The sequence below is a fragment of the Micromesistius poutassou genome, assembly GCF_964030765.1.
Source record: "Micromesistius poutassou genome assembly, chromosome: 5".
NCBI lineage: Eukaryota > Metazoa > Chordata > Actinopteri > Gadiformes > Gadidae > Micromesistius > Micromesistius poutassou.
The window spans coordinates 7,362,143-7,389,536 of NC_140275.1; the positions used below are offsets into that span (position 1 = coordinate 7,362,143).

At 44.8% G+C, this 27,394-nt stretch overlaps 1 protein-coding gene across 1 annotated transcript in view; it reads right to left on the reverse strand.

Moving 5' to 3' along the window:
* Positions 1-22,578, reverse strand: part of fras1 (Fraser extracellular matrix complex subunit 1) — a 115,090-nt gene extending 92,512 nt beyond the window's left edge. Inside the window, exons 1-2 of the mRNA XM_084468494.1 lie at positions 22,220-22,578; positions 21,094-21,125 (exon numbers count right to left, since the gene is read on the reverse strand). Of these exons, the coding sequence (XP_084324620.1) occupies positions 21,094-21,125; positions 22,220-22,277 (90 nt within the window). The 5' untranslated portion in view covers positions 22,278-22,578. The remainder of the gene's footprint in view (positions 1-21,093; positions 21,126-22,219) is intronic.
* Positions 22,579-27,394: the final 4,816 nt, after the last annotated feature.

Below are 27,394 nucleotides of genomic sequence, written 5' to 3' on the forward strand. Positions count from 1 at the left end.
ACACACGCCGTCCATTGATTGGTCGACAGAATCAGTCACTTCCAAGGGATAATAACAAACATTACAGACCTCAGACCATAGGAATCCCCATCAAACTATGGAGTCTACATTAAACTGCAGTGCACACAGAATATTCAACATGTGGAGCACGAGATAGAGTCTGGGTTTAAATGATCTTTGTGGTCGTATAAGTCAGTTTTCATTCATTAACTCTGTCTGGCATCAGTTGTTGCGTTGATGGCGCCGCTCTATGGCGACTCGGTACTACTCTCTGTTTTGTTTGTTTGTTTGGTGTTGTCCTGTTCTTTCCTGGAACCCAGCCTTGGCATTGTTCAGTATGACAGATCTGCATTACTTCATATTCGGGACAGCATGCCCGTTCTCCTGCCCGATCTACCTCCGGATTTCCAACCACACAAGGAGCGGCTTAAACAGCGCTGGAGGACTCGGAAGCGGGGCGCGAGAGGTGGTGCTCTCGTCCGGCTTAGGCGTCGCATCCACCGCCCAGCTCTACCAAGCCTGATTCTTTCCAATGTCCGCTCCCTGGCAAACAAAATGGATGAATTTTCTATGCTCATGCGCACACAGAGAGACTTCAGGGACGCCGCCGGTATCTGCCTGACTGAGACCTGGCTAGCTGAGAGTTTTCCAGACTCCATGCTACAACTAGCCGGCTTCTCTCTCCACCGTGCAGACCACACCGCTAGCGCACATAAACTACGGGGGGGCGGGGTTGGCTGCTACATCAATAGCAACTGGTGCTCGGAGTGCAAAAAACTGTCCCAAACCTGCTCTCCAGAGTTGGAGTCTCTCACAGTGATGTGTAAGCCCTTCTACTTGCCTTGAGAGTTTTCTTCTGTTGTCCTGATGGTTGTATATATCCCCCCGGCCGACCTCCAATGCTATTCTCCTATTCCTGAGGCATATCATGCTGTGGCCAGGGCACCCCTGGGTAAGTCCGACCACAACGCCATTCTCCTAGTTCCAAAGTATTGCCAGAAACTTAAAGTGGCGAAACCAACTGTCAAACTTTTTAGGAAATGGTCCCCACAAGCCATAGACACATTACAGGACTGCTTGGACTGCACGGAATGGAGTAACTTCTGGTCTGATGGCCAGGATATTAACACCTACACTGACACCGTCGCATCCTACATTCAATTCTGTGAGTGTTTGTATTCCTACAAGAGCTGTTCTTGTCTTTAATAACAGCAAGCCCTGGTTTAATAATGAAGTGAGATTGCTATGTAGGAAGAAACAGGCTGCTTTTAAGAGTGGTGATATGGTACAATACAAATTACTGAAATATGAACTTCAGCGAGCTGTGTTGAAAGCCAAGTCTTCCTATAAAGTTAAGCTTGAAAATAAATTACAAGCAAACGACATCAAAGGTGTCTGGCGTGGGCTGCAGGACATTACTGACTATAAGACCAAGCACCATGCTCCAGTCAGCGACCCCTCTCTTCCTGGGAGGCTCAATGATTTCTACTGTCGTTTTGATAGTGGAAATCACCTGCCCTCCCCCTGCTACAGAGAGCAGGGTGACCCTCCACCCACTATCTCTGAGCATGAGGTAAGAATAATGCTCCGCCAGCAGAACATCAGGAAGGCGGCGGGGCCTGACGGCATAATGTCCGCCACCTTAAGACACTGTGCTGATCAATTAACATCTGTCCTCACTTTTATCTTCAACTGGTCTCTCCAACTTGGTATTGTGCCTGCTTGTTTTAAAACTGCTGTGATCATTCCTGTTCCTAAGAAAACTAGAATCACATGTCTTAATGACTATAGGCCTGTGGCCTTAACTTCTGTCATTATGAAAGTGTTTGAGCATCTGGTATGTAAACACCTGTCCAGTATTTCACTTGACCCCCACCAATTTGCTTATAGAGCAAATAGGTGTGTTGATGATGCAGTTTCACTCTGTTTGCACTCTATTCTTCAACATCTGGAGTAAAGATCTACATATGCCTGTGTCCTCTTTGTGGACTTTAGCTCAGCGTTTAACACCATCGTTCCTGTGAAGCTGATTGAAACTCTACAGGAACTTGATGTTAGTACATCACTCTGTAAATGGATTTTCAATTTTCTATACAATAGGAAGCAGGTGGTTAAAATGGGTGACCATGTCTCACAGCCAAAGTTTTTGAACACTGGCGCCCCTCAGGGCTGCGTCCTTTCCCCACTTCTGTACTCTTTATATACACAATTCTGTCAATCACACACTAGTTCAGTCTTGTTGTTCAAGTTTGCAGACGATACCTCTGTTGTTGGTCTTATTACTAACGGAGATGAGTCTGACTACCGCAGAGAAGTGGAGGGGCTGGTGAAATGGTGTGAAAGCTTTAATTTCAATTTTTTTTTAATTTTTAATTTACTCAACATCTCAAAAACCAAAGAACTGGTAGTGGATTTTAGAAGGTCCCCCAGTCCCCTCTCTGCGCTCTCCATTAATGGGGTGGAGGTGGAGAGGGTCACTTCGTTCCAGTTCCTTGGGACCACAATCCATGAATCCCTATCATGGGAGCTCAACACTAATATTAAGATAAGCAAAGCCCACCAGCTACTCCACTTTCTGCGGCAGCTCAAAAAGTTTAGAGTCAGCCGAGTTGCCATGACCCACTTTTATAGGTCAACTATTGAAAGCGTGCTCACTTTTTCCATGCTTGTCTGGTTCGGTCACACAACCGCTCAGGACAAAACTAGGCTGGAAAGAGTAGTACGCAGAGCATCAAAAATCATAGGCTGTAGTCTCCCTTCACTTTCTTCACTCTTCTCCACCAGAATAATTAAGGAAGGCAAAAAACATCATAGCAGATCACTCTCACCCTGCTCACGACCTCTTTAATCTCCTTCCATCTGGAAGAAGATATAGGAGCATTAAGACCTCCACATCACGTTTCAGAGACAGCACCTACCCTCTGGCTATCCGAAATCTGAACTTGCACTAAAGATACGTTAACAGCACTTTAACAACTGTATGCACTGTGCACTTTCTATGTCTACTGTTTTACTGTCTGTTGGGTATGGTCTGCAGTACTACTGTCTGCTGGGATTGTTTATTGTTCATTGTTTGTTGTACATTGTCTGTTCTGTACTTATGATGTCTGTCCTTCATGTTTGGCTGTCTGAGAGTTGTACCAAGACAAATTCCTATCAACTTGTTGACATGGCAATAAAAATATTGAATTTAATTAAATTGAATTGTTGTGCATGTATAAAAAGAGTACATTATGCTTTAAATACAGATATTAGACCTCCTGCTCACTGCTAAACTACAAAAGACAGTAATAAGAAAACATCTGAACAGAACCATTGACCTGAGAACCCTAGAACATAGAGCTATGGAACCATAGAACATAGAACCATAGAAATATGGACCTACAGAACATAGAAAACAGAACCATAGTACCATGGAACTATAAACCCAGTTTAGACAATGAACCACAAGAGGAAACACAAAACCATCAATTCAATATATGTTTTTGTAAAGTACAGTCAACATGATGTTTATTGAGGGCCTCTTGTATGGCCCAGTTTGCGTAAATCCAATAATGCATTTACAGATCCCCACCTCCAGCAATATTATACAAACAAACAAAGAAAATTAAATTCCCTGTTCATCCAGATTTGTAGGCAATCAGTTTTCTCAGATATTAATCTAAAGACTGATTTGTGACTCTTCCCCACCACCCCCACTGTTCCCTCAGGTGATCTTTGTAAGCCGACAGGTAGGTGAGGAGCCATAGGAGTAGGGTTAAAAGCTTCTTGTTGGCTTTGTTTACCGGTATAGCCCCTTCTAAGCCCGCCTCCTCTTACCTGTTGCCGGCTCTGGTTTGTTGACAAACACATAGCTGCACATAGTCGTCACAGCACGAACAGCGCTCGAACCCAAGGTATACACCTAGAAGTATAATACTAAATATTATATATCATATATCTTATATATCATATTTATCATATATCATTTAAGTTTACTGTTTACATTTTGTCTATAGGTGAGGCAGGTGAGACAGTCGAAGAAGAGAGAAGAATCAAGAGAGGAGAAATGCAGAGGGGAAGAGAGGAGGTGAGAGGGGAGGAGGTTAGCAGAAGAGGTCAGAGGAATGGAGGTGAGATCGGTCTGCAAGGGGAGGTCAAGAGGTTATCTGGCCATTTTCTAATATTCATATAAAGGTGTACTCATATTATATGTATTAATAATGTACACATATTATGAGTTAATAATGTCTGAATAATATCTGTATTGATAATTTCTTAATGACATATATAAGAATGTATTCATATGATATGTATTATTAATATATTAATATTATATAGGTTACATATTTCTTAATAATGTATTTAATATAATATAAATTAATAATGTTTAGAATATATGAATCAATATGTCATGTATAAATCATTTATAAATATTACATGTATTAATAATGTTTCAATATTATATTAATTAATAATGTATTAAAACTATATGAATTAATAATGTTTCAAAACTGTGTATTAATAACGTATTAATATTATCTGTATTAATAAAGTCAGAGAGCTACAGGATTGTCAGCCATGTGTACAGACAGGAGGAGGGGCTACCACTTGGCCTGGCCGACAGCCCATCAGATTGAGGATCTGATGTAGACAACCATCTCCACTAACGATCACAGGGCTCAGCTCTCCCTCATGAAGTTCCAAGATCACTGTGATCAAATCCCACCTTCTCTTCCTCCTCTCCAACCCTACTCCTCCTCTCCTCTCATATTCCTTTCCCCTTCATCTTCCTTTCCTGCTACTCGCCTCCCCTCTTTCTCCCCTGTTCCCTCCCTCTGCTCTCATCCTCATCCTCCTCCTCACCCTCCTCTCAGGAACTAGAGTTTGTAATCCACAACAAAGCACATTCCTTCACTGCTGAAGCAGCACCTGGTCAAAGAGTTCAAGGAAGAACGTGTCTTTGCCATGTCAGTATACAGATGGAGGTTGTTGTGTTCTGGCTTGGGGTATGTGGGAATGGAGATGGAAGTGGTTGGGGCGGGGGTGCAGGCACTTCTGTTTTTGGCGGTCACTTAAAACGACGCCACAGCGTCTTGTTCTCAGAGAGAAACTGGAAACCACCTGGTGCATCACAACATCCGGGAGCTCGGTCCCTACCAACCTCTGTTGGCTCGCTGTATTGCTTTACTATTGGATCACCCGAAAAGCCTTGACATAAGATAAACAGTCACCGATTTCATATACCCCTCAGCGGATCCTTGTGATTGGTTTCGCTCGCTCTACATGAAAGCGTCTTACGTCCGAAGACATAACCCTGTAGGTCCCCCTTCCCCCAATACAAAGTATTTATTCTATTTCAATTTCACAAAAATGAGTTTGTGCGTGTGTGTTTTATAGCAGTGTGTGTTTTTATAGTCACAAACCCAGGATATGCTTTATTTTCATTGGTTGCTGCGTTAAATCTTACCCAGATACAATAGTGCTATTTTCTGCTTGGCTATTGTGTTGCCCCCTTCTTTTTTTTGATTGGCTGATAAGTGGCAGGCTCGACTAAGAAATCCACAGAAGATGTGCTTGATTCCTCCATAGTAAGAGCGGCACGGCCAGAGACATTTGGGCGCTGCGGCATATTAAATATAGCCTTGTTTTTTTCTGCGTGAGAAATACAATGTGTGGCGGGAGTGCATGACAAAAGATCAAAATTAATGACTGTCACGCTCAATGTGTGACACTTGTGAGCCCTGCTGTTACCCCTATCAAGCTCTGTTACCCCAATCAAGCTCTGTTACCCCTATCAAGCTGTTAACCCATCAAGCTGTTAGCCCTACCAAGCTCTGTTAAACCTACTTAGCTCTCTGTCTGATGGCCCTACCAAACTGCATTAATACTACCAATCTCTGTTAGCCCTACCAAGCTCTGTTAGTCCTACCAAGCTCTGTTAGCCCTACAAAGCTCTGTTAAACCTACTTAGCTCTCTGTCTGATGGCCCTACCAAACTATATTAATACTACCAAGCTCTGTTAGCCCTAGCAAGCTCTGTTAACCCTACTTAGCTCTGTTAGCCCTATAAATCTGTTTAGTTGTTTGGTGCCCAGGGTGCCCTACAAAAGAGACCTTTCTGGCTAATTTACAAGAGAGATCCTGAGGTCATGTTTGATGTTTGATGGGGTTAAAAAAAAACCTTCCCACCCCCAATTGTGTTGCATTGGCCCTGAGGCAGAGCTCAGAGAAGGAGGATGAGGTATGGGGATATAAATTCTTAAACATGGGGCCAATGAAGGAACAGAGGAGATGGCAAATATGGAGGAGTCTACACCCTAAGGTTTCTCATGGGAGTAGGTTTGATGGGAGGACTTGGAATATTTGTGTCACAATCACTGGTCTTAATGAGGGAATGTGAAATACTATCTTTACTACCTTTTATAATATAAAGATTGAATAACCAGACTAGTGTAATCCAGACGAACATGATCTATTCCAAAATTTTCCGACCAATATAATATAATCCGGCATTACGCCCTCTAACGAGGTGAGAAGAGAAGCTACATTTCATTGAAGATTTGAAAGATTTCTGTGTAAATTACTTTAAATTAAAACTGCGAGCAGTGTTGAAGGTGCCAAGCCTGAGCCGACCACCGCCCCGCTGAGCCGACCGGCATTGCGTCTATGAACTGTGGCGATTTTAGTGACAGGCCACACTGTGAATTTCCATTAAAAGTGGCCAACTTTGACGCCCTTCAACGTACAGTCACAAATAGCACAGCGTTTATTCAGCAACATTTCATGACTGTACTGACCAATTTTTAAGCTGATCCGATAAATTCCCTAGGAGGAGTTCGTTCAAATACAAAAACGAAAAAGTGAAAATGGCCGCCGAGAGTGAAAAAGAAAAATGAAAATAGCCGACTTCCGGTGGGTTTTGGGGCATGGGTCCAAGAGGCTTTTCTGTAGGTATTGTCACGTTATACGTGTCTACCGAGTTTCATACATATTGGCTTTTTAAAGATCCTGTAGGGGGTGCTACAAACATGACAAAGACGATTTTTGGTATGTGAGCTACAGGCACCGGTCTACACATGTCCTGTGAATTTCATATTCATAACTATTACAGTCTCCGCAGAGCGTAAATTTGTTCAAATTTGACGATTTTTAGCCTATGGCGGCCATGTTGTTTTTCCAATCAACTTCATTTTACTTGAGCAGTTGCAACTTTGGGCCCCAGCGGCCACTAAGTCGGTCCCGCTCAAATCAAACATTGCGTCTATGAACCATGGCAATTTTAGTGACAGGCCACGCCCATTTCGATGCCACGCCCTATTTGAAAATATGTTGGGTTTATCTTGTTCAGAATTTGATTCTGAACAACTTTTGTATTGGGGTCAACATCATAGGAGTCCAACTTGATGTTGATATGAGCAATTAACTATTTTTGCGGTTTAAACCACGCCCGTTTTAGAACTCAATGGCTCATGGGTGCTTAAAAATTTATTGTACAGACTAATCCTTTGGTAAGTTGCCTTCGCACACTTTGTGTGCTTGGCACCTAATTATTAAGCTTTCTGAGTCTTTGCTTTAAAAGCCCAGAAGAGATCAGGCCTTTTGAAGATTAATTTGTATTTCACACATTTACCGGCTAGTCTCTGCCGAGCATAAACGCTGTTTGATTTTGTGTTCACTAGAACAGAGATACCAGATTGGCATCTCCAAAATAATAAAATCTTAATCTAGTGTCGCTCTATTTAAATCGAAGGAAAGGATTTCATTTAGCCAATGCAGAGAGTTCCTTTGGTTCACCCCCCAAACATTGCACTATTTTATACACTATCCTATATATAGAAACAATAATAGAAACAAAATATATAGAAACAAAAACAACAATAAAAAAAACTGTAAATGAAATGAGTAAAAAAAAGTTGAAACAATTCAAAACCAAGTAATTTGCTTTTAAATTCTTAAGAGCACGGCAAAAATCTGCTACAGCCTGAAATATAGTGTCTATAACTTCACTGGTTTCATCATGCAGGGCAACGGATCAAAGTGGAAAAACTTTTTTGAAGCGAGTCCCCTCTATGGCAACCATAGACTTTAAGAAGAAAACAAATAAACAAACAAAAGTGCACTGTTCTTCTAACCTTGTTGCTTAGTGTGAGATACAAAACGCTCCATTTGAGTCTTTATCAATCAATACACTACGCATAGAACGAATCTAACCACATGGCAGCAAATCAAATTTCACACGATACATAACAAAGTACGTCATCTGAAAAAATATTGCGTAAGCAATGACAACATTTTGGTTTTGGCTGTTTTGGCTTGATCCACCACTGTAGTGTGATATTCTGTCTGTGATATTTCTGATGAAGCATAGTGAAGTTAAGTTGTTCATCTCTGCTCTACTCTCAACTGGGAGAGACTCTGATGCATCTTGTTAACATAAGTTGCACTCATTTGGGGGGCCAGCCCAGCTGCTCTGTTCTGCTCTAGCTGTGGCCTTCCTAGAACGCTTTTGTAGTGCCTGACCTCACCAATGGCGCGTTTCCACAGAGCGGTGCGGTACGGTTCAGTGCGGTATAGTACGGCACAGTTCACGTTTCCACTTCCAAAAGCTCTCTCGCTGAGCCGTACCTATTTTTCGGTAAAAAGGTGAGCTACACGCGCTGTCCATTGATTGGTTGACACTTCTGGTTGTCACTTCGGTGCAACAGACGCATAAAAACAAACAAATACAGTACCCACAAGTTATTTCTGGACAACGCGAAAGCTTTATTTTCGTTTATTTAAGAAAATATTGCGCAAAAGTTTTCCATCCTTCTTGGACATCCTCCATTGTTGCCCTTGGTTTAATGTGTTGCGTTCTTCTTTTTCATTGAATTTATTAGCAGGCTACACTTTGTCAGACTGCTATGATGTCACGATGCTTACGTAGCTGCCGCGGCTATCGCCATCCGGCTTAAACCGCCCTACCTACTGTTATATGACGTATGTATACATGTTTTACGTCTGCTAAGCTAGAAAAATCTAAGTCCGAGCCAGGGGGAGTATTTGCCCTACGAGAACGCCCTTCAATAAGCATGTGAAACAGCTCAAACTTTACCTCAGTAACAGTGTGATGTGCAGTGACCTGCAGCTTAAGTGCAGAAGTCGCATCTCCCGGCTACCCGCAATGTTTACTACTTGGGAGGGGGGGCCTTAGAGCAGCATGATACAAACAGACAGTTTTTGAAACACGCTGAAATTGGTTTTAAAGAAATGAACAGTGTGAGAATAATAAGGGGTATTTCTAACATACAGGCATGTAACCCTATTCTACCAGTACCCCCAAATGTAATTATTAACCCTAAAAAGGCATGGTATGGGATCTTTAAGAGACTCCACAATATGTTTATAGGTTCTGCTTAAATGTCATGCAGATTTCCTTTCCACCCTGTGCCTAGTAAATACTTAAGGCATACAAATACTATTAATACAATATTATGTATTGGATCTTGTCATATCATCGTTTGAACCTCCGTGTGGTGGAACCTTCTAGTGTGCCATGTGGTAGCATTCCTGCATGCGACCAGCCCTGACCCCTCATCTAGCACATCATCAAGAGGTTTGACCCCCACACATCTCTCTCAGTAACCCTCCACCTGTTCCCTCTGCTGGAACCCTAATGGGGGCCAAACCCAGGGGCCCATACATTTTATGACCCCTTGTCCTGAGAAAGGCCCTGTTTGTCGTTCCCATCAGGCTTAGAGAACAAAGTCACCAGGCCTGCTTTCTCCTAGACTCTGTGTGTTCCTGTCACAGTAAGGGTTGGGTTGGTGTTAGGATAGGAGTAAAGGATAATATATGACTGTAAGTCTTTGGCAATGAGAGGTCAGGAACAAGGGTAATTACGATGACTGTCACCTTGTTTCCCATGGTCCCCTAATGCTAACCTTCGGACAACACATGCCATAAACCTTCTTTGAGCATGAAGATCACAGAGTAGTCTCCTAGCAGCCCTGTCTCCTAGTCTCCTAGCAGCCCCGTCTCCTAGTCTCCAAGCAGCCTAGTCTCCTAGCAGCCTGGTATTCTAGTTACCTAGCAGCCTAGTCTCCTAGCAGCCTACTCTCCTAGCAGCTTAGTCTTCTAGTCTCCTAGCAGCCTAGTCTCCTAGCAGCCTACTCTCCTAGCAGCCTAGTGTACTAGTCTCCTAGCAGCCTACTCTCCTAGCAGCCGAGTGTACTAGTCTCCTAGCAAGAAGATCCCAGCCTTGTGCCCTCAGCTCCTTCCCTCCCAATAAACAGCATTCAGGACAGCAGCTTCCTGCATCCGCCTCAGGCGAAGTAAAGCCCCTGATCATGTGATCTGAACTAGGTCTGGGTCCAGATGTTACACAGCACCATGGTTACATGACACCTGGTTGACACACATGTTCCGGAACGACTCTGATTATACATCTTACCTCAGACTGTCTACACTACAAAGCGCCACAGCATAGTCGGAGGGAGTGGGAGAAGGAGAGATTGACAGTGTTTGGCCCCAGGGGCCATGCTGTACTAGTGTTTGACAGGGGCCCCCCAGATCCCTGCAGGGGGCATGCCACTAGGGCTGTGTTGCTATTATAAGCACCAGACTGAACTCTTTAGTTTAGAATCAAATAGAACTGACCAATGTCTAACCCCTACCTGCTCCTTAATGACCTGTCTATGTACTGTCTAACCCCTACCTGCTCCTTAATGACCTGTCTTTATATTCACTGTCTAGCCCCTACCTGCTCCTTAATGTCCTGTCTCTGTATTCACTGTCTAACCCCTACCTGCTCCTTAATAACCTGTCTCTGTACTGTCTTACCCCTACCTGCTCCTTAATGTCCTGTCTCTGTATTCACTGTCTAACCCCTACCTGCTCCTTAATAACCTGTCTCTGTACTGTCTAACCCCTACTTGCTCCTTAATGTCCTGTCTCTGTATTCACTGTCTAACCCCTACCTGCTCCTTAATGACCTGTCTCTGTATTCATTGTCTAACCCCTACCTGCTCCTTAATGACCTGTCTCTGTATTCACTGTCTAACCCCTACCTGTCAATGTCCTGTCTCTGTATTCATTGTCTAACCCCTACCGGCTCCTTAATGACCTGCCTCTGTACTGTCTAACCCCTACCTGCTTCTTAATGACCTGTCTCTGTATTACTGTAGGTCACATCTCTTCAAAGTGAATAGGGGCAGAAGACACAGGAGAGCAGATTCTGGAATTAGCCCATTAGCCCAGTTGTGTCCTTTGTGAAATTTCACCAAACGTCTGACCCCCCGTCCCCCCCCCCCACCACAGAGTGAGGGGGCTGAGGAGAAGTGCTGACTCAGTGGGTAGCAGGCTGGGAGACGATAGAAAATATCTAAATGTAAATGTTCCCTCCGCTACCAAACCCAGCGCCTGTCTGCAGCCTGAGGGTCGGAACGAGGATCAAAATGGTTCAGGTTTCTGTAGTTTTCCACAACCCACAGCCACTGTCCTCCCTGCACAACAATGCCCCTTTCAAACCCTTTGTGTGATTTCTGTCCGAGAATAAAGGTGTGCGTTTGTGGAGGGGGGGGTAATAAAAGGTCTTCCATTGACCGGTTGGGTAAAGGGGCTTATTGAATGTTTGCACTTAAGGAGAACACCTCTGTTTACGGTTGAGTTGAAAGCAACGGGAGGAATGTCTGTGTCGTAATGTGGCTTGTATCCCATAATTATCACACACAGGGCTGAGGGCAGGGGGAGAGAAATATAAACTACACACACACACACACACACACACACACACACACACACACACCACCCAGACACCTCCTCTGACAAATACAATCCCTAACCCCCCCCATCTAACCCCTTTTCCGCTGACTATTCCCATTATAAAATAGATCCACCTTTCCCCTGCAGGTAGCATGCTGGAGCTCTAGCCTCAAGCCAGAGTAACTTTGTTAGAGGAAACTGCTTCAACAGATGATCATACATTTAGTCAAGGATTAACAACACCATCACACTTGCACCCTGGAGAGGCGTGTCGGCAAAAAGCAGAGGCGTGTTCCGGCGCAAATGATATTTGGTGCTATGTTAGTGATCCAAAAAGCAACTGCGCCACTGATCGACAAATACCTGGTCTAAATGCACTAGCGGATAGCGCAGTTGGTGTTGCTATTTTGACGTGCCATGGCAGGTCGGAACTGCAACATAAGCTTACACACGGTATAATAGCAACAGTGGCAGAGATCAGCCCACAAAGCTACTTGCATTTCGCGTTTCATACTTGCAAAAAATAGGGCCCTTGGACTTCAAAGGGCTCCACAGCCACACATACCTGTACTTGTGTCAAATTGGCCCCTTTCAGAAGCGCTGGGAACAATCACTGTGATAATGTATGCGTCAGTCGGTAATAGCCGGTCAAGACTGGTTCCCATGCTACACCACTCCAACACCCTGAGGTGCACCATTTCCTGACTTTAGGCTTGGAACTATATCCAACCAGACCTGACCAGAAGATTGAAGATGGGTCAGACAGGAAGTAAACTCACAGTAGCAGGGCACAGAAGCACCGAATGGCCCTGAGCTCCTAGCAACAGCCCTACCCTGCAGGACACAGGTCAACTACACCGCAATGGAGGCTAAAACAGTGTAGGTGGAGAAGCATACTGTAAGCACCAGTCTGGGTTCAGATAGCCTCCATCTTAAAGGAATAATACAGGCTAACAATGTAAGACAATGTCTTACATGGTTGATATTTCCGATATGTAATATTGTACCTATTATTTGAAATTTGACACTGGCCAATGTCAGGCTTCCCGCGATCTGCTCCAGTGTACTATTTTCCATCTATAAATGTTATGTTTATAAATGTTATATTTAAGCAATAGATCACGACAGGCCGTGGTATACGCTCATTATACCACAGTTAAGGGGCGTTGTCCGTCCCGACGTGCAGCGGAGGGGCGGCGACCCCCTTCACTGTGGTATAATGACCGTATATCACTGACTGAAGTGATCTATTGCTTTTATAAAACGGTTACGTAAATATGGCGAAATGAAAGTCATAGACACCCTAAATTTTGAAAAAGCTAGAAAGTCGGAAAAGCATTTTTTTTAACGAATACAAAAAAGTAGTCCCTCCTGGCTGCCGGCAAAGTGTACGGCGGTTGCTATGCAACACACTGTAGCGTCCTTCAGAGAGAAGGCTAGGCTACAGACGGTAGCTTGGTTCGCCGGCAATTTAGCCTTCTATCGAGTTCACTCGAACTCGATAGTAGGCTAAATTGCCGACCGTGTGCCTATTGCTTTACAACATTTCCACCCTCTCCAGCAATCAACATGTTTTTTAGGCTTCAGTGAACTACGCTATCGCTTTTATATATACATAAACAACAGTTAGAGTTAGGCGCGGAGTGATACTGAACTCTGTAAACTGAACGGGCGTCATAGCTGTGTGTATACGCTCTATATACAACGGTTGGGAACCAATCAGATCGCTTGATTTAGGCCCCCCGTTTTATAAACTGTATTAATCAATATAATATAATGATAGGCATAACATTTATATTAATTGTGAAAGCTAGACATTTGTCAGTATGCTTATTAGGATACAATACACAACATGGGTGATTTCATTTCGCCCGTCCCTTTTTGAAATACAGCGGGATTGGAGAGCTGGTGACTCGGATGGGACGGCAAGCCTGGCAACGCAAACTCTAGCTTAGCCAGTGTTGCATTCTGGAACACTCAATGGCCAGGGTTTCAAAAATAAGTTGAGTGGAGGGGGAAGTGCTTCTGAGAGAGAGTCAAGCAATAGCTTAGGTGGGTTTAAAAAAAACATGTGCACAATAATCAGCAGATCTAATGACATAGAGGCTGCTGAAGCAAGATTTGAGGGTTGGAAAGATAGAGCAGATGAGAGCAAGAAAAAAAAGGTTTTCTTCCATTAGTGTTGCATTCAGGCCTCTGTGGAGGAGCTTGGCTATGCGTGATTGACAAATCTCTTCTCAGAACCAATCTGAGAAGAGATGCCCTGATCACTCAGGAATTAGGTGGGAGTGGTCTTAATGCAAAATAGTCTCATACAGCACAGTCAACTAAAAACAGATATTCTCACATTTCTCTCACTTAGATGACAAAGTAATCCAGCATTGATCATATTCATATTCATTGATCCAGCACCCCTCACTTACGGAGAGAAATTCAAAGTCCCAAACAGAATGAAACTATTATTCTATACTTATGGTTGATGTTATTTAGAGATTGTTATTTATACTCTCCTATTGAACCCCATTGTAACTCCTGCAGCAATGTCTTCGTGTGAGATAGTAGCGTCTATTGAAATCGAATTTAGCCGTAGCAAAGTGGAATCCAGCTAGAGAACCACCCCCTAAAATAGCTAGATAGATAGTAATAATAATAATAATGAGTAATAAAATGACAGTGCCACTGCAGCTTCAAGACAGACATAACACCACACAAGTTAGTTTTGTGCATTGTAAAACCTTATATCAGCTGGAATACAAGATTTCCTTTATCTCTCGGTTTTGCAGATTGGTGCAATCAGTCTCTGACTGAATGTGCTGCTCTTGATCACCTTCAGGGCGTGGAGTGGGTGACTGGGGTTGGTCATTATTGAACCCAGTTTGTTCAGTGTCTTTGCCAAATAGCATCTTCTTCAAAGAACCCAGGAAACAGAGAAGGCTGAGGTAGGATATGCTGGGTGGGGGTGGGAGGTGAGGATAGGCTGGGTGGGGGTGGGGGTGAGGATAGGCTGGGTGGGGGTGGGGGTGAGGATAGGCTGGGTGGGGGTGAGGTAGGAGAAGCTGTTCAGGGGGGAGGGGGGTTGCAGGGAGGGTGGGGGACAGACATAAGGCCCTCTTATGTTCCTTGTTATCTGTGACAGCGTGCCAGAGCTTGCTGGGTGGATGTGGAAGAGACTTCTTTGTGGAGCAGTCCAACGTGCGTAGGTATGATTCCAGCGTCCTGTGGGAGGAGTAGCTGAGAGGAGATGAAGGCCTGGACATGTTGGATCTGGTGGCAACATGAGCACCCCAGGTTGAATCCTATCTCCACCTTTCATCTGTAGCCTCACCTCCACCTCCACCTCCAGCAGACAGCTGGCGGATGCTTGGTAACACCCCGGTCTCTTAAAGACAGTATCAAGTTACAGAGGAAGACAATGGCCACAATTTGAACTTCCAGAACAAGTGGAAGAAGGGGGGAAGGTAAGAGGGAAGGGAATAAAGTATGGAAGGGAATGTTTAGTCTGACAATCACAGACACAAAACATTGAATGATCAACCCTGCCATCACCTGCTCTGACTGGAGGAGAGACAGGAGAAGACGGAGGAGAAGCAGGTGGAGGAGGTGGAGAAGCTGGTGTGGTGTCTCCACACTGAGTGCAGAGCTGTGGGATCCCAGAGACTTAGCTCCGGTCTGGGAAACGGGGCTCCAAATCCTATCTGGGTAAGGCAGCCCCTAGGCCTACTGCATGCCTTGGTATTCACTGATAACAGAATGAAGAGACTCAAGCCCTCTGAATGAACGGAGAGACAAAGAAACTTCAAACCCTGCTCCCGAGGCAAGAAACTGAAAGAAGTGTGGGGGCATGGGGGCCAGCCTGTTTGTTTGCCAATTAGCCCTGTCTGGGGTTTTGTCAAACAGTTCTAGTCCAGTCCAAAGGTTCTGACAAAATAACTAAACTAATATTTTTTCTGCAGTCGAGGGGCGTAAAACAATTATTGAACGGGTACACTAATATACCCTAACTTTAACACTTATCTTACGACAATACAAAGGCAAAAAAAAAAAGCTAAATAACTATGGCGACACATTAGTGCCATAAAGCACTAATGTGATAAAACATGCATTCAAGTGTATTATATTATTTCACATGCATAGATATTAACTGCTCCCCGAGCGAGGAAAACAGCTCCTCGAGAGCAATACCTCGTTGCAAGCGAGAGGGGGGAATAACTTCGGTCGCACAAAACAGCCTCTCATGCCTAACAGCCTCTCGCAAATGATGTTCTGCTCTCTCGCTCAAATTAAATTTTGGCACTATGGGGGAGGGAACCAAGGCAGGCCGGGCTCTCCTGTGATTGGCCGTTTCTGAAGCGCGATATTTGATTGACAGCCCTCCTCAGCCCTCCTCTCATTCATTCTGAATTCACTCTGTGCACAACAATGGCGTCTGTTTCCGCTTGTGACCCGAGTGTGCGCTTGAGTATTTCCAGAATACTTCCTGATTGCACCGTTTACAACTAGAACGGGATACCGGCAAGTTTGTGGCAAGGATGCAAACCTGGTGTACGGCAACATCAGTGACATTAAAATGCCTACTACAGACCCAGGTGTTTTAGGTAGGGTTGAAGTCTTCTCTCCGGATCTTCCCCATCCACTCAGCCCGTACCGCGGGATCAACAGGGAATGAATGAAACTTTATGACCCTATTCTATCGCAAATTTGTGCATTTTGGCACACAACAATGGAGTGCTGAATTTCATACCTTTTGGTAAGCAAGTCGCCGTTCTTCAACTGTAAATACACTCATTGTACACTTATGAAAAACTACAAAACAAACTTGCCGGTATCCCGTTCTAGTTGTAAACGGTGCAATCAGGAAGTATTCTGGAAATACTCAAGCGCACACTCGGGTCACAAGTGGAAACAGACGCCATTGTTGTGCACGGAGCGAATTCAGAATGAATGAGAGGAGGGCTGAGGAGGGCTGTCAATCAAATATCGCGCTTCAGAAACGGCCAATCACAGGAGAGCCTGCCCTGCCTTGGTTCCCTCCCCCATAGTGCCAAAATTAAATTTGAGCGAGAGAGCAGAACATCATTTGCGAGAGGCTGTTAGGCGTGAGAGGCTGTTTTGTGCAACCGAAGTTATTCCCCCCTCTCGCTTGCAACGAGGTAATGCTCTCGAGGAGCTGTTTTCCTCGCTCGGGGAGCAGCGCTCTGAGTGCGCGCGCGCAGAGATAATTTGCACGCTCGCAGTTAATATCTACGCGTGTGAAATAATAAAATACACCCGAATGCATGTTTTATCACATTACTGCTTTATGGCACTAATGTGTCGCCATAAATAACCCGTGTTTTTTAGGTCACGTACTGAGGGCTGATCATCTCAAACTCAACAGCGTGCCGTTGCTACTACGGTGTGGCTGTGAACCGAGCTCAGTGCACTGTGCTCTGACTGCCGCGGTGAAATTTTAGTGCTTGCTGGACATTTCCAACCAAGCCTGAGGCTGTGCATCATTCTAACCCAAACCCTAACAATACATAATATTGCAAACCGGTTCAGCCTGGAATGAAGCAGCCATTCTCCCAAGGGCCAGTCGGCCCTGTGTAGAGGTCAATTGAGGCACTCCACCTGCAGGGGCATCAACACCTCAGTAGGAAGCTTTAGAAACCATAGAAGAGTTTCTGTGTGAGAACAGTTTCTCCTCAAAAGCGTCATGAAAGGAGCAGACTGAACGCTCTTCACAACCTCCATGTCTTAATAATTCAGAATCTGAGAGAGGAGCTCCCAGAATGCTATATTTATGATCTACTGCTTTACCAACAGACTCTCTAACCCTAACTCTAACCTTCTCGTCTTCAAGAAGACCAGAATAGAACCACTAAGAACACTACCCTGTGCTGTCAACAGTAAGTAAGAAAAATATCCTACATTTTACTCATACTATGGAACAACACACTGAGCTGAAAGTTTAAAACTTATATTTTTTGCTACAAAGCAATTTACCCAAAATGATAAATGATGTGACACGCACTAGGAAGCACTAGGCAACACTCCGTATCACATGCTAGGTAGCACATGCTAGGTAGCAGACAATAGGTAACACACTAGGTAACACACGCTAGGTAGCCCACTAGGTAGAAGATGCTAGGTAGTAGCGTTTGGAACCACAGGAATACCATCATGGCCCCTACCTTCTGAGGCTGTAATTAACCACGGTTGGGTCATCTGACAACATGGAGAAAGATACATATTAGCATACTTCTATTTTCCAGATTCCCAGAACTTTATTGACCAAATGCTCTCTGATTCGTTCTGATCTGCAGTTTGCTTCAGAATGCAGGTGACCCTTTGACCTCCCTGCAAGGCTGTCACATCTGTCTGCCGACGCTGTCATTTGGAAAACAGGTGCAAAGTGCTCTCTCTCTCTCTCTCCTCATAACCCTTCTTATCTCCTCCCCCACCTCCTCCCCACCTCTCTCATCACCTCCCTCCCCCTCCTCCCTCACCTCCCTCATCTCCTCCCCCCCTCCCTCACCTCCCTCCTCATATCCTCCCCCCCTCTATCACCTCCCTCATCTCCTCCCCACCTCTCCCATTACCTCCCTCATCTCCTCCCCCCCTCCCTCACCTCCTCTCTGACGTCCCTCATCTATTCCCCACCACTGTCATCTCCTCCCCCTCTCTATCGCCTCCCTCGCCTCCTCCCTCACCTCGCTCATTCCCTTCCCCCCTCTATCGCCTCCCTCATCTCCTCCCTTCAAACTAAAAGAATTTTGCAGAACAATTCTTGATGCCGAATGCTCACGCAAACAAACCACAAAGCACATGAATAATGAAATTATTTTCTGTACATTACCTCAGACTGGGTAAGGGGTCTATAGTGTAACCTGGCCCCTGGTACTTCAGACTGGGTAGGGGTCTATGGTGTAACCTGGCCCCTGGTACCTCAGACTGGGTAAGGGGTCTATGGTGTAACCTGGCCCCTAGTACCTGGGCCTGGGTAAGGGGTATGTAGTTGGAGCCTGGTACCTGGGCCTGGGTAAGGGGTCTGTAGTCGGAGCCTGGTACCTGGGTCTGGGTAAGGGGTCTGTAGTCGGAGCCTGGTACCTGGGTCTGGGTAAGGGGTCTGTAGTTGGAGCCTGGCTCCTGGTCTGAGGCTGCGTCCAGAGCTATTCTAGCAGTGGCTTACATTTTGATCCAGCATGGACAGTGGTGTGCAATGCCAGGAATTCAAGCCAAGAGGGAATATAGAGTGATATATTAGGAGCTGGTCCTGCGTGTTGACCAGCTGATTTACCATTCCCAGTCTGAGAAACGAGGCTCCAAGACAGTTTAACAGAGGCCTTTGAGGTGCAATACACAGCCATACACAAGGTATAGCACAGCTCTTGAGAAGGAAAAACCCGCCTTGGTATTCAACACAACATAAATGGAAACTGAGCCATTCAAACTCATCTTAGCTGTCAAACCGACCATAAAAGATACCAGACATTCACACTCATAATAAAGTGGGGATATAATATGCACCAATTGTCAGGCTTGCTTATCAACTTCAGGTTGCAATGGAATACCATTGCAAGGTAGAATAAACTATAGATATAATATAATTTGTATTATTAATAGGTATTTTGTTGTCTGAAATTGACATAAGGGAGGTAGTAGTAGACTACCGCCACATCCTTGTTTTAAAAAAGATAACATTAGCATGGATCATTATCCCTAGGTGCATAACCGGGAACAAGCTGTTGGTGGTGGTGTTGGTGGTGCAAACTTCCTCTGACTAAGTCAAGAAGTCAAGAACTGGATTCCAGAGTTCCAGAGGTCTGGGAAGCTCAGAGCTCACCATGGCAACGCAGACACGATGTAAACACTGGCCTTGTCACACTCTACATCTCTAGTTCTCTCTCCCAATCTCTTCCCATTCCTGCATGCCTCTGTATCTCTCTAGATGTTGATCATGCTGCTGATCATGTGAGAGAAGGTGATGCAGTCGCATTTAAGAAGACAGGGGGAAAGATGGTGTGATCTACGAGAAAGGCTTTTGTCGGTATAAAAGACAAGTGGTCAGGAAAATAAAGAATATTATGTTGCCGTTTTTGCACTTTTAAATAGTTATTTGCGTTTGTAGCCTACACTCAGACGTGAACTCTTGCATGCGAGTGTCTTCATTCATAAAAAAATAAAAACATTTGGCGTATTCAAATTATTCTAAAGAGGTCTAGACTCTGCGTAGCCCCGCCTTCTCCAGTGAACCAAGAAAGCCAGCGCCGTGACGAATGGTGCTTACCCCCTCAGTTTCACAGGCAAGACGGTGAAATTGCCAGGCGTGCCAAGCCGTGACAGAACCAGCTTGGCAGTGTAAAAAGGCCTCTCTCTCTCTTGTCGTCTCTCCCCCTACCTGCAGGCCTCTATCTCTTTTTATATCTCTCACTCTCTTCTCTCTCTATCCCTCTCTCCCAATCTCTCACTCTACCCACATGCCTTTCTCTCTCTCTCCCTGTCTCTCCCCCTACCTGCAGGCTTCTCTCTCTCTCACCCTACTTGCATGCCTCTCTCTCTCTCCTTTTCTCTTTCTCACCATCTCTTCCCCTACATGCATGCCTCTCTCTCTCTCTCTCTCTTTCCATCTATCGCCCTGTCCACATGCCACTGTCTCTCCTCCCTCTCCCTCTAGACGTATAGGCAGTGTTGGTCTCTCTACCTCCTCTCTTTCTCAAGGTTTAAGAGCCCCTGGTTCCAAGCATCTAGACCTAAAATAACCAACTTCCCCTGGTGAGTTCTGAAAGGTCCTTGTCCCCTAACTCTCTATACTATTGTAAAACAGCCAATCACATCACCCATCTTCTGTCTTCTGTTGCCTCAGGCCAACCCAGGCAACTATACAAACCATGTATGGTTACAAACCAGGGGACTTAACTAACCAGGTGAAGGAATAAACCAGGTAACTTTACTAATCTGGTAACTTGAGAAGGTAAGATTTGAATCTTAAACTCCAAGACACGCCCCTTCCAGAAATAGAGCTTCTTATAGACACAATGACCAATGGCAGCCAAGGATAGGACACAAGGATATAGACACAAGATGTCATCACTGAAGGCTTCCCATTACCATGCTACCTCAGAGGGAGCTCATCGATGAACCGCCATCATCATCATCATCATCATCATCATCATCATCATCATCAAAGTCCGAGCACATCAATTATTGATCAGTCACATCCAGTCAGCTAACACATCAATACAACCCACTCAACACAACCACACAACTTTGCCTCTCAACATGATTCCGTCATGTGAATAGTACATGAGCATATTACCCATCATGCTTTGTAAAGCCGACCGGGCCTGTGATGACCATGGTGAGTGATCGTGAGTGTGGGGTACGTACCATATAGAGCGATCCACGGTGAACACAGGCTCCTGGAAGAAGAGAGGGGGTGGGCATTAGTGTGAGGATGCCCGATAGATCAGGAATTGGTACAGTCCACAGTACACTATATATATATATATATATATATATATATATATATATGTACATTTTTAAATGGCAAATCAACATCACACCTCACAAAATTCAGGCATTAAAGTTCAGGAAAATAGTTTGGTGTTGTTAAGGTAATTGGTAAGACTATGCGGGAAACCAGGGATTATGTAAAAAGGAAAAGTCCATCTAGTTGGACCCTGCAGCGACATAAATCCAAATCCTGTTAGGGTTTAGTGTTTTGGGAGAAATTACTCTGTGTTTCATACTGCGACTCTGTGCAGGAAGTCTACCTGTAGGGCATATTATCTGAAACACCTACAGATCCTTTAAACCTGTTCCCGCCGGACTGCTCTTGCCTGAGTGATGGTCACGTTTCACAAAACTCTTCTGCAACATCCGTTGAACAGATGTCTAGCTGTTGAAGTTTAATCCCTATTTTTTTGTTTGTGTAAAGTTGAATCTAATTTAATCAACTTGGAGTTTATATTAAAACATTAGAGAGAAGTGGTCACAAAGAGGTTATATTCACACTACATCTTGTGAGAGGGAGGTCTACACACGCTTGTTTCATTGACTTTGATGATGACTATAAACTCAGAAATGAGGTTGATATGGGTTGTTAACATCGTAGACTTTAGCCGAGCTCATTTTGGGGAGAAAAGTTCATCCGTGCTCTGATGATCCTATGAGATCCTACCTGACAGGTAAGCTATTAGGCCTACTCAGTCATGATGACTCCTAAACCCAACGCACAAGCGTGCTGGGTGCACAGCAGGAATCTGTAATAACGGCCTAAATGCGGATTATAACACACCTGGGGATTTACATTCTGTGGGAATTATTTTCATCAATACCTTGCCAAAAACTTTGTCCCCAGAACATAGCCTACTCTTATATAAACAGTTTTGACTTGCGATACGCATATCCCACGACCTGATGCTCTATTTAGGTTCTCCAAAACAAATATCCTTTTGATATTTGATATCTCAAAAAGATAAATCAACACAGGACCAAAGAATAGCCTACCCACCGTATGCTCGGGGGGAGACGCAGACCACCGCGGCTACAACGAGCCACCATGAAGCCATGATCCCGGCGACCAGCGGGGCATACGATCCGATCCCGAGGAAACGCCGTCTCCCTTGACTTAAACCACAATACCTCGCGGCTCCAACACCATTATACTGTTATTCTCCAAGCGTTGAAACCAATGGTGCTACCGGAGCAGGGAGTAAATAATGTACTGCAGGATAAGAGTTGGACAGGTTTGTAGAGTCGAGCAGCGCACGGATCTCTCCGCGTCGCGGTCTGAAGGAATGCGGTCCGAAGTGTTCCCTCAGCGGACTAACTTCCCCTCCGGTACCGGCAGGTGCTGTCCGACCTGCGACGCTCGACTAGCAAGGCGATCAAAACGCGGCCAGATAACTTAACCCTATAATTAGCCTACTACACAGACAGAACGGCTCGCACGACACAGCTGCCGTCTGAATGAGTCCTGGTGGTGGGAGCCGTCCCAAGGGTCCCACCCCTCGTTACACCCCCTCGCAACTCAAATCACAGCAAATCACAGCACTGCCTGTCTGCTGCAGAGATGCACTCAGTCAGAATACCGGTGAGCGGGCACACTATGGAACACTTTATGGTCACACACATGTACGCACATGGGCCTACACTCACCAGTGAGGTGTGTAGTTAGTTATATTCAGCATGCTGGTGGCTAGCCATTGTTAGGATCATTCACTTTAAGGCTCAGATTCCTTGTTGTTACATGGTGGTAGAAATCTGGTGTCCGGGACTTTAGTCCCTTTCTCCTCCATCCCCTCCCCCCGTCCCAGACACCACGGTTCACAGGACACCCCGGATGGAGTGTTACGTTGAAGTCGTTCCTTGCGTTACGATAACTTTGATAACTTTGAACACTGATCCCATGAGTTCTGACATCGTAAATGAGTAGGGCAAAACCCACGTGGTCCCTCAGATTAGAAACGAGCACATATTTATTTTTACAGATCGGGTTTTGTTCATAAATAAAAATTGGGATGTCATTAATAACTTTGAACTCTTCACCCCTGGTTATGGAAGGCCTGGTTAGGGCTCTCCACCCCTGTGCTATCCTATCTATCACCGGATCAACTGGTGACAGTACCTTTCATCGGACCGACAGGTGACACTACAAGCCACCAAATATTGTGGAAAACAACCAATGTCTGCACTAACAAGGCAGTTTTATCGCAAAGTTAAACCAACCGAACAGGAGAAAATGTCAAAGTGTAGCAGACAGTGGCCGATTTAGCAAATTTGGGGACCAAATCGAAGATATGAATGGGGCCCACCTAATCCGATCTTTAAAAGAGAATGGAGACAAAAAATGTACAGACTGAATGGTGGATAGGCAGGTAAAGCTAATCTGCTAAAAAATATATATATTCCCCTTTAAACCCTGCCAGTGGCTGTTCTAGGGGGGGGCTGAGTCCGGCCCCCCCGAACGAGCCACCCCGCCCCCGCCCCCCCCCCCCCCCCCCCCCCCCGTCAACAATCGCGCCCGCAATAGAGCTCGTCCGCGATCAAACCAGAGGTTGAGGTTGGTTGGGGGCCCCCCTACTATGGGGGCCCCAAGCGGCCGCCTACCTATGCCTCTATGTTAAGACCGCCACTGGAAGCAGACCTGCTACAACTAGAGAACTACAACAGCGTCTCACTCAGTATAGAGACTGCCCCCTGGTGGATGTTTTTATTGGATTTTTTTACCCTTGGAGCTGGAATACCTGAGAAGAGGTCACTAACTGAGCTCAGTTACGTAAACCGGGTAAGACCACGACTCATGTCTTTCATCAAGTCGTCAGTTTTCTGTTTTGACACGAGTGACTCACTCTTGTCGTGGATCTGGCCAGTTATCAAACCACTGTCATGTGGTTTCTAGTCATTTAGCGGAAGCTTTTATTGAATGCGACGTACCTTAACAAGGCTGTGAAAAATGAAAGCATACAATCAAAATTAGGTATGATTATGTATGATAAAATCCTCTGTATTGCGCTCTGGTCACTTCTTCCTCCACCACCACAGCCAGGGACACAAGGCCCTGCTGGGACTTTTCATACCCTCACAGTGCATGGCTAGTGTCTTCCTCCTGGACATGGTATGAATCCTCCTCTTCCTCCTCCTGTACTCTCTGTCCCTCATGGTTGGAGAGTGCCACATGGTTGGAGAGTGGACCAAGGGGCTAATGCAGTGTTTCCCAATGCTGCATATCCGATCATCTGAAATGCATCTGAGGTTGCTGGAGATTACGTGCTCACTTACTTTTTATTATTATATTATAACACACTTTTAGGGTTTTAAAGGTTGTGTGTGTATACAAACAGACCTAATGCCTAATGACTCGTAGCCACACACAAACTACGTAGAGTGTTGCTTAAAAAGCATATGTTGGCTGGGATTGGGAAGTTGATACTACGGGCAGGAATTGACTAAGAAATTAATTTAAAACATTGATAGGAAGCGAATGTCTAAAAATTATACAAATTGAGATTGCAAGGATTTTCAGAATTTCAAAACTTTTTTCTGTCTTTTTCTTCAAAGTTGGGACCCACTGGGCTAAAAAAATATGTTTTTTTAGAGATCATCTGACCCAGCTGCACATTCTACCAGGACTTCGACCTGCAAGGACCCCTCGACCAGGGGAGGCCGAAGCAGATGGAAAGGGGGAGAAAGAGACTTCAAACAATGGCTTGTGTTCGACTCAAACTGACTGTTGCCGTTACAATTGCTGAGTTTATAGACAAAAGTGTTAGGAAAAGATACAGAATTAAGTGAATAATATAAAACACAAAATGCACTGTAAGGCAATGCAAAAATGGATGATGGATATTCACAAAATGGTATGGCGAATGAATATTGAAGATAAATATCTCACAAGGCAGGGATGATATTTTTGTTAGTTTGATGTCTTTAAATGAGCTTCTCTGAGCAGATCAATGGGTTTCTGTTGATAGTAGACATCACAGACTTTGATGAGCAGGTCTTGAAGTCCTGGCTTGTTGATAGTAGACGTCACAGACTTTGATGAGCAGGTCTTGAAGTCCTGGCGTATTGATAGTAGACATCACAAAACGTTTTTACACTGCCAAATATGCCCGTCTTATGCCCGCCTATTTCCCGGCATGGTCCCCGCATTTACACTGATGGGGTAATAAACCAGCTTGATCTCGCACCCCAATTTACCCTCTCGGACCCTATACATACTGGGGGTTTAATTTTTATGCAAATACGATTAGAAGGATTCGCGGCAGGACTTGAGTAGAGGTGTTGCTGTGTTGTCTCTACAACAGAGACAACGCAGCGATATCAACATGAGTAGTTCTAACTGTAGAGACGGTGAAATCCGCGAGTTGCTGACCATCATGGGAGACAAGGTGATGCAGACGCATTTAACAAAGACGGGGAAAGATGGTGCGATCTACGAGAAAGTACCAAAGGAACTTTCCTTACTAGGCTTTTGTCTGGATAAAAAACAAGTGGTCAGCAAAATAAAGAATATGTTGTATATGTTTTTTTCGCACTTGTAAATAGTTAATCGCCTTTGTAGCCTACACTCAGATGTATACTCATTCTTGAATCATAAAAAATGTAAACATTCAGAGTATGCAAATTATTCTAAAGAGGTCTACTCTCCGTGTGTAGCCCCGCATTCTCCAGTGAAACAAGAAAGCCGGCTCCTTCACGAAGGGGGATCTTACCCCCTCGGTTTTACACAGAAAAGAGTGAAATTGCAGGGTGTGCCAAGCCGCGACCGTACCGGCTTGGCAGTGTAAAAATGCCTACAGACTTTGATTGGCAGGTCTTGAAGTCCTGGCCTATTGATAGTTAGACATCACAGACTTTGATAGGCAGGTCTTGAAGTCCTGGCCTGTTGATAGTAGACAATACATTGCATACTTTGATGGGCAGGTCTTGAAGTTCTGTTGATAGTAGACATCACAGACTTTGGGCACAGGAGCTCCAGTTTGCACAACATTTCCATAGAAGCAGGTCACCGTTCTTTCTTCCAATCGCTTCATGAAAGTGGTCCCTAGGTCCGCATCCACAGTGAGAGGAAGGTACTGGAGGACTTTAGGTCCCTGAGTTGACTGTCGCTGTTGAAGATGCTTGGCTTAACAATCTGCCACAGAGTTGAGATGTCCACTTGATCCCTAAACCCACAGAGTGAGTCTCCTGTTTTACACTGAAAGGATTTATTCAGAGTTTTTATTTCAATCCGAACAGACCGGAGAAAGTGCATGTAGAGCAGAGGGGAACCTTCAGGGCCTTCTAGGCCTTCAGAGAAGGCCTTAAAAATTGTAAACCAAAAAATATGAGTATTAAATAATATGTGTATATATATATATTTTTTTAAACGATTTAATTTAATTTAATACAATACATTTAATACATTTTCTCTCATCTATGTTCTAAAGTTAAGTTTACTGTCAAGTTCACATCAGCAATGAAAGGGTTACTGTCCTGAAACGTGTTATCCAATCAGAATCGTCCGTCTCTATCGTAGCCCGGTTAGCTAGCTCATTGATTGGTTAGGACTTCACGAATCTCGGGGAAGGCCAAGCCATGTGTTTTGGTTTGGAGAGTGATGGGAAAATTGACCAATCACGGTTTGATTTTAAGTGGGCGGGACAAAAACAAAAGATCGTAGGCCTTCGTGAAGTCCGAACAGGGGCAGAGTGGTGAGAGCCGTTGAGAGACAGTTAAATGGCGGACGAGAGCGACGTTGTGGCTAGCTTGATAGCATCGCCTTTTTCAAGGCGGTGCTTCACAGAAAAACTTGAAATAATAAAAAACGGAAGACCAACTCCAGAACTGGAATTAAAAGAAAAAGTTAAAAAAGTGGAAAGGCATTTCAAGACAGAAAATTACCGCGATCAGCACCAGGTTCTCTCTCTCTCTCTCTCACTCTCTCTCTCTCTCTCTCTCTCTCTCTCTCTCTCTCTCAGCGACACGCTGTCATTCATTCATATTTCAGCGCTGACAGAGCGGACAGCGCTGGCTCTTCGTCGTATTTGACTCCGTACAGCAACAATATAATGATAATAATCATAAGTGTGCCCCCAGACCCCCCTACAGTGGTTCAGTTTGCAAGCATGGTGTGTGTTTGTGCCAGACGCACAGAGGCATGCGTAAAACAGCAATTTTGACCCTCATGCTGTTTAGTTAA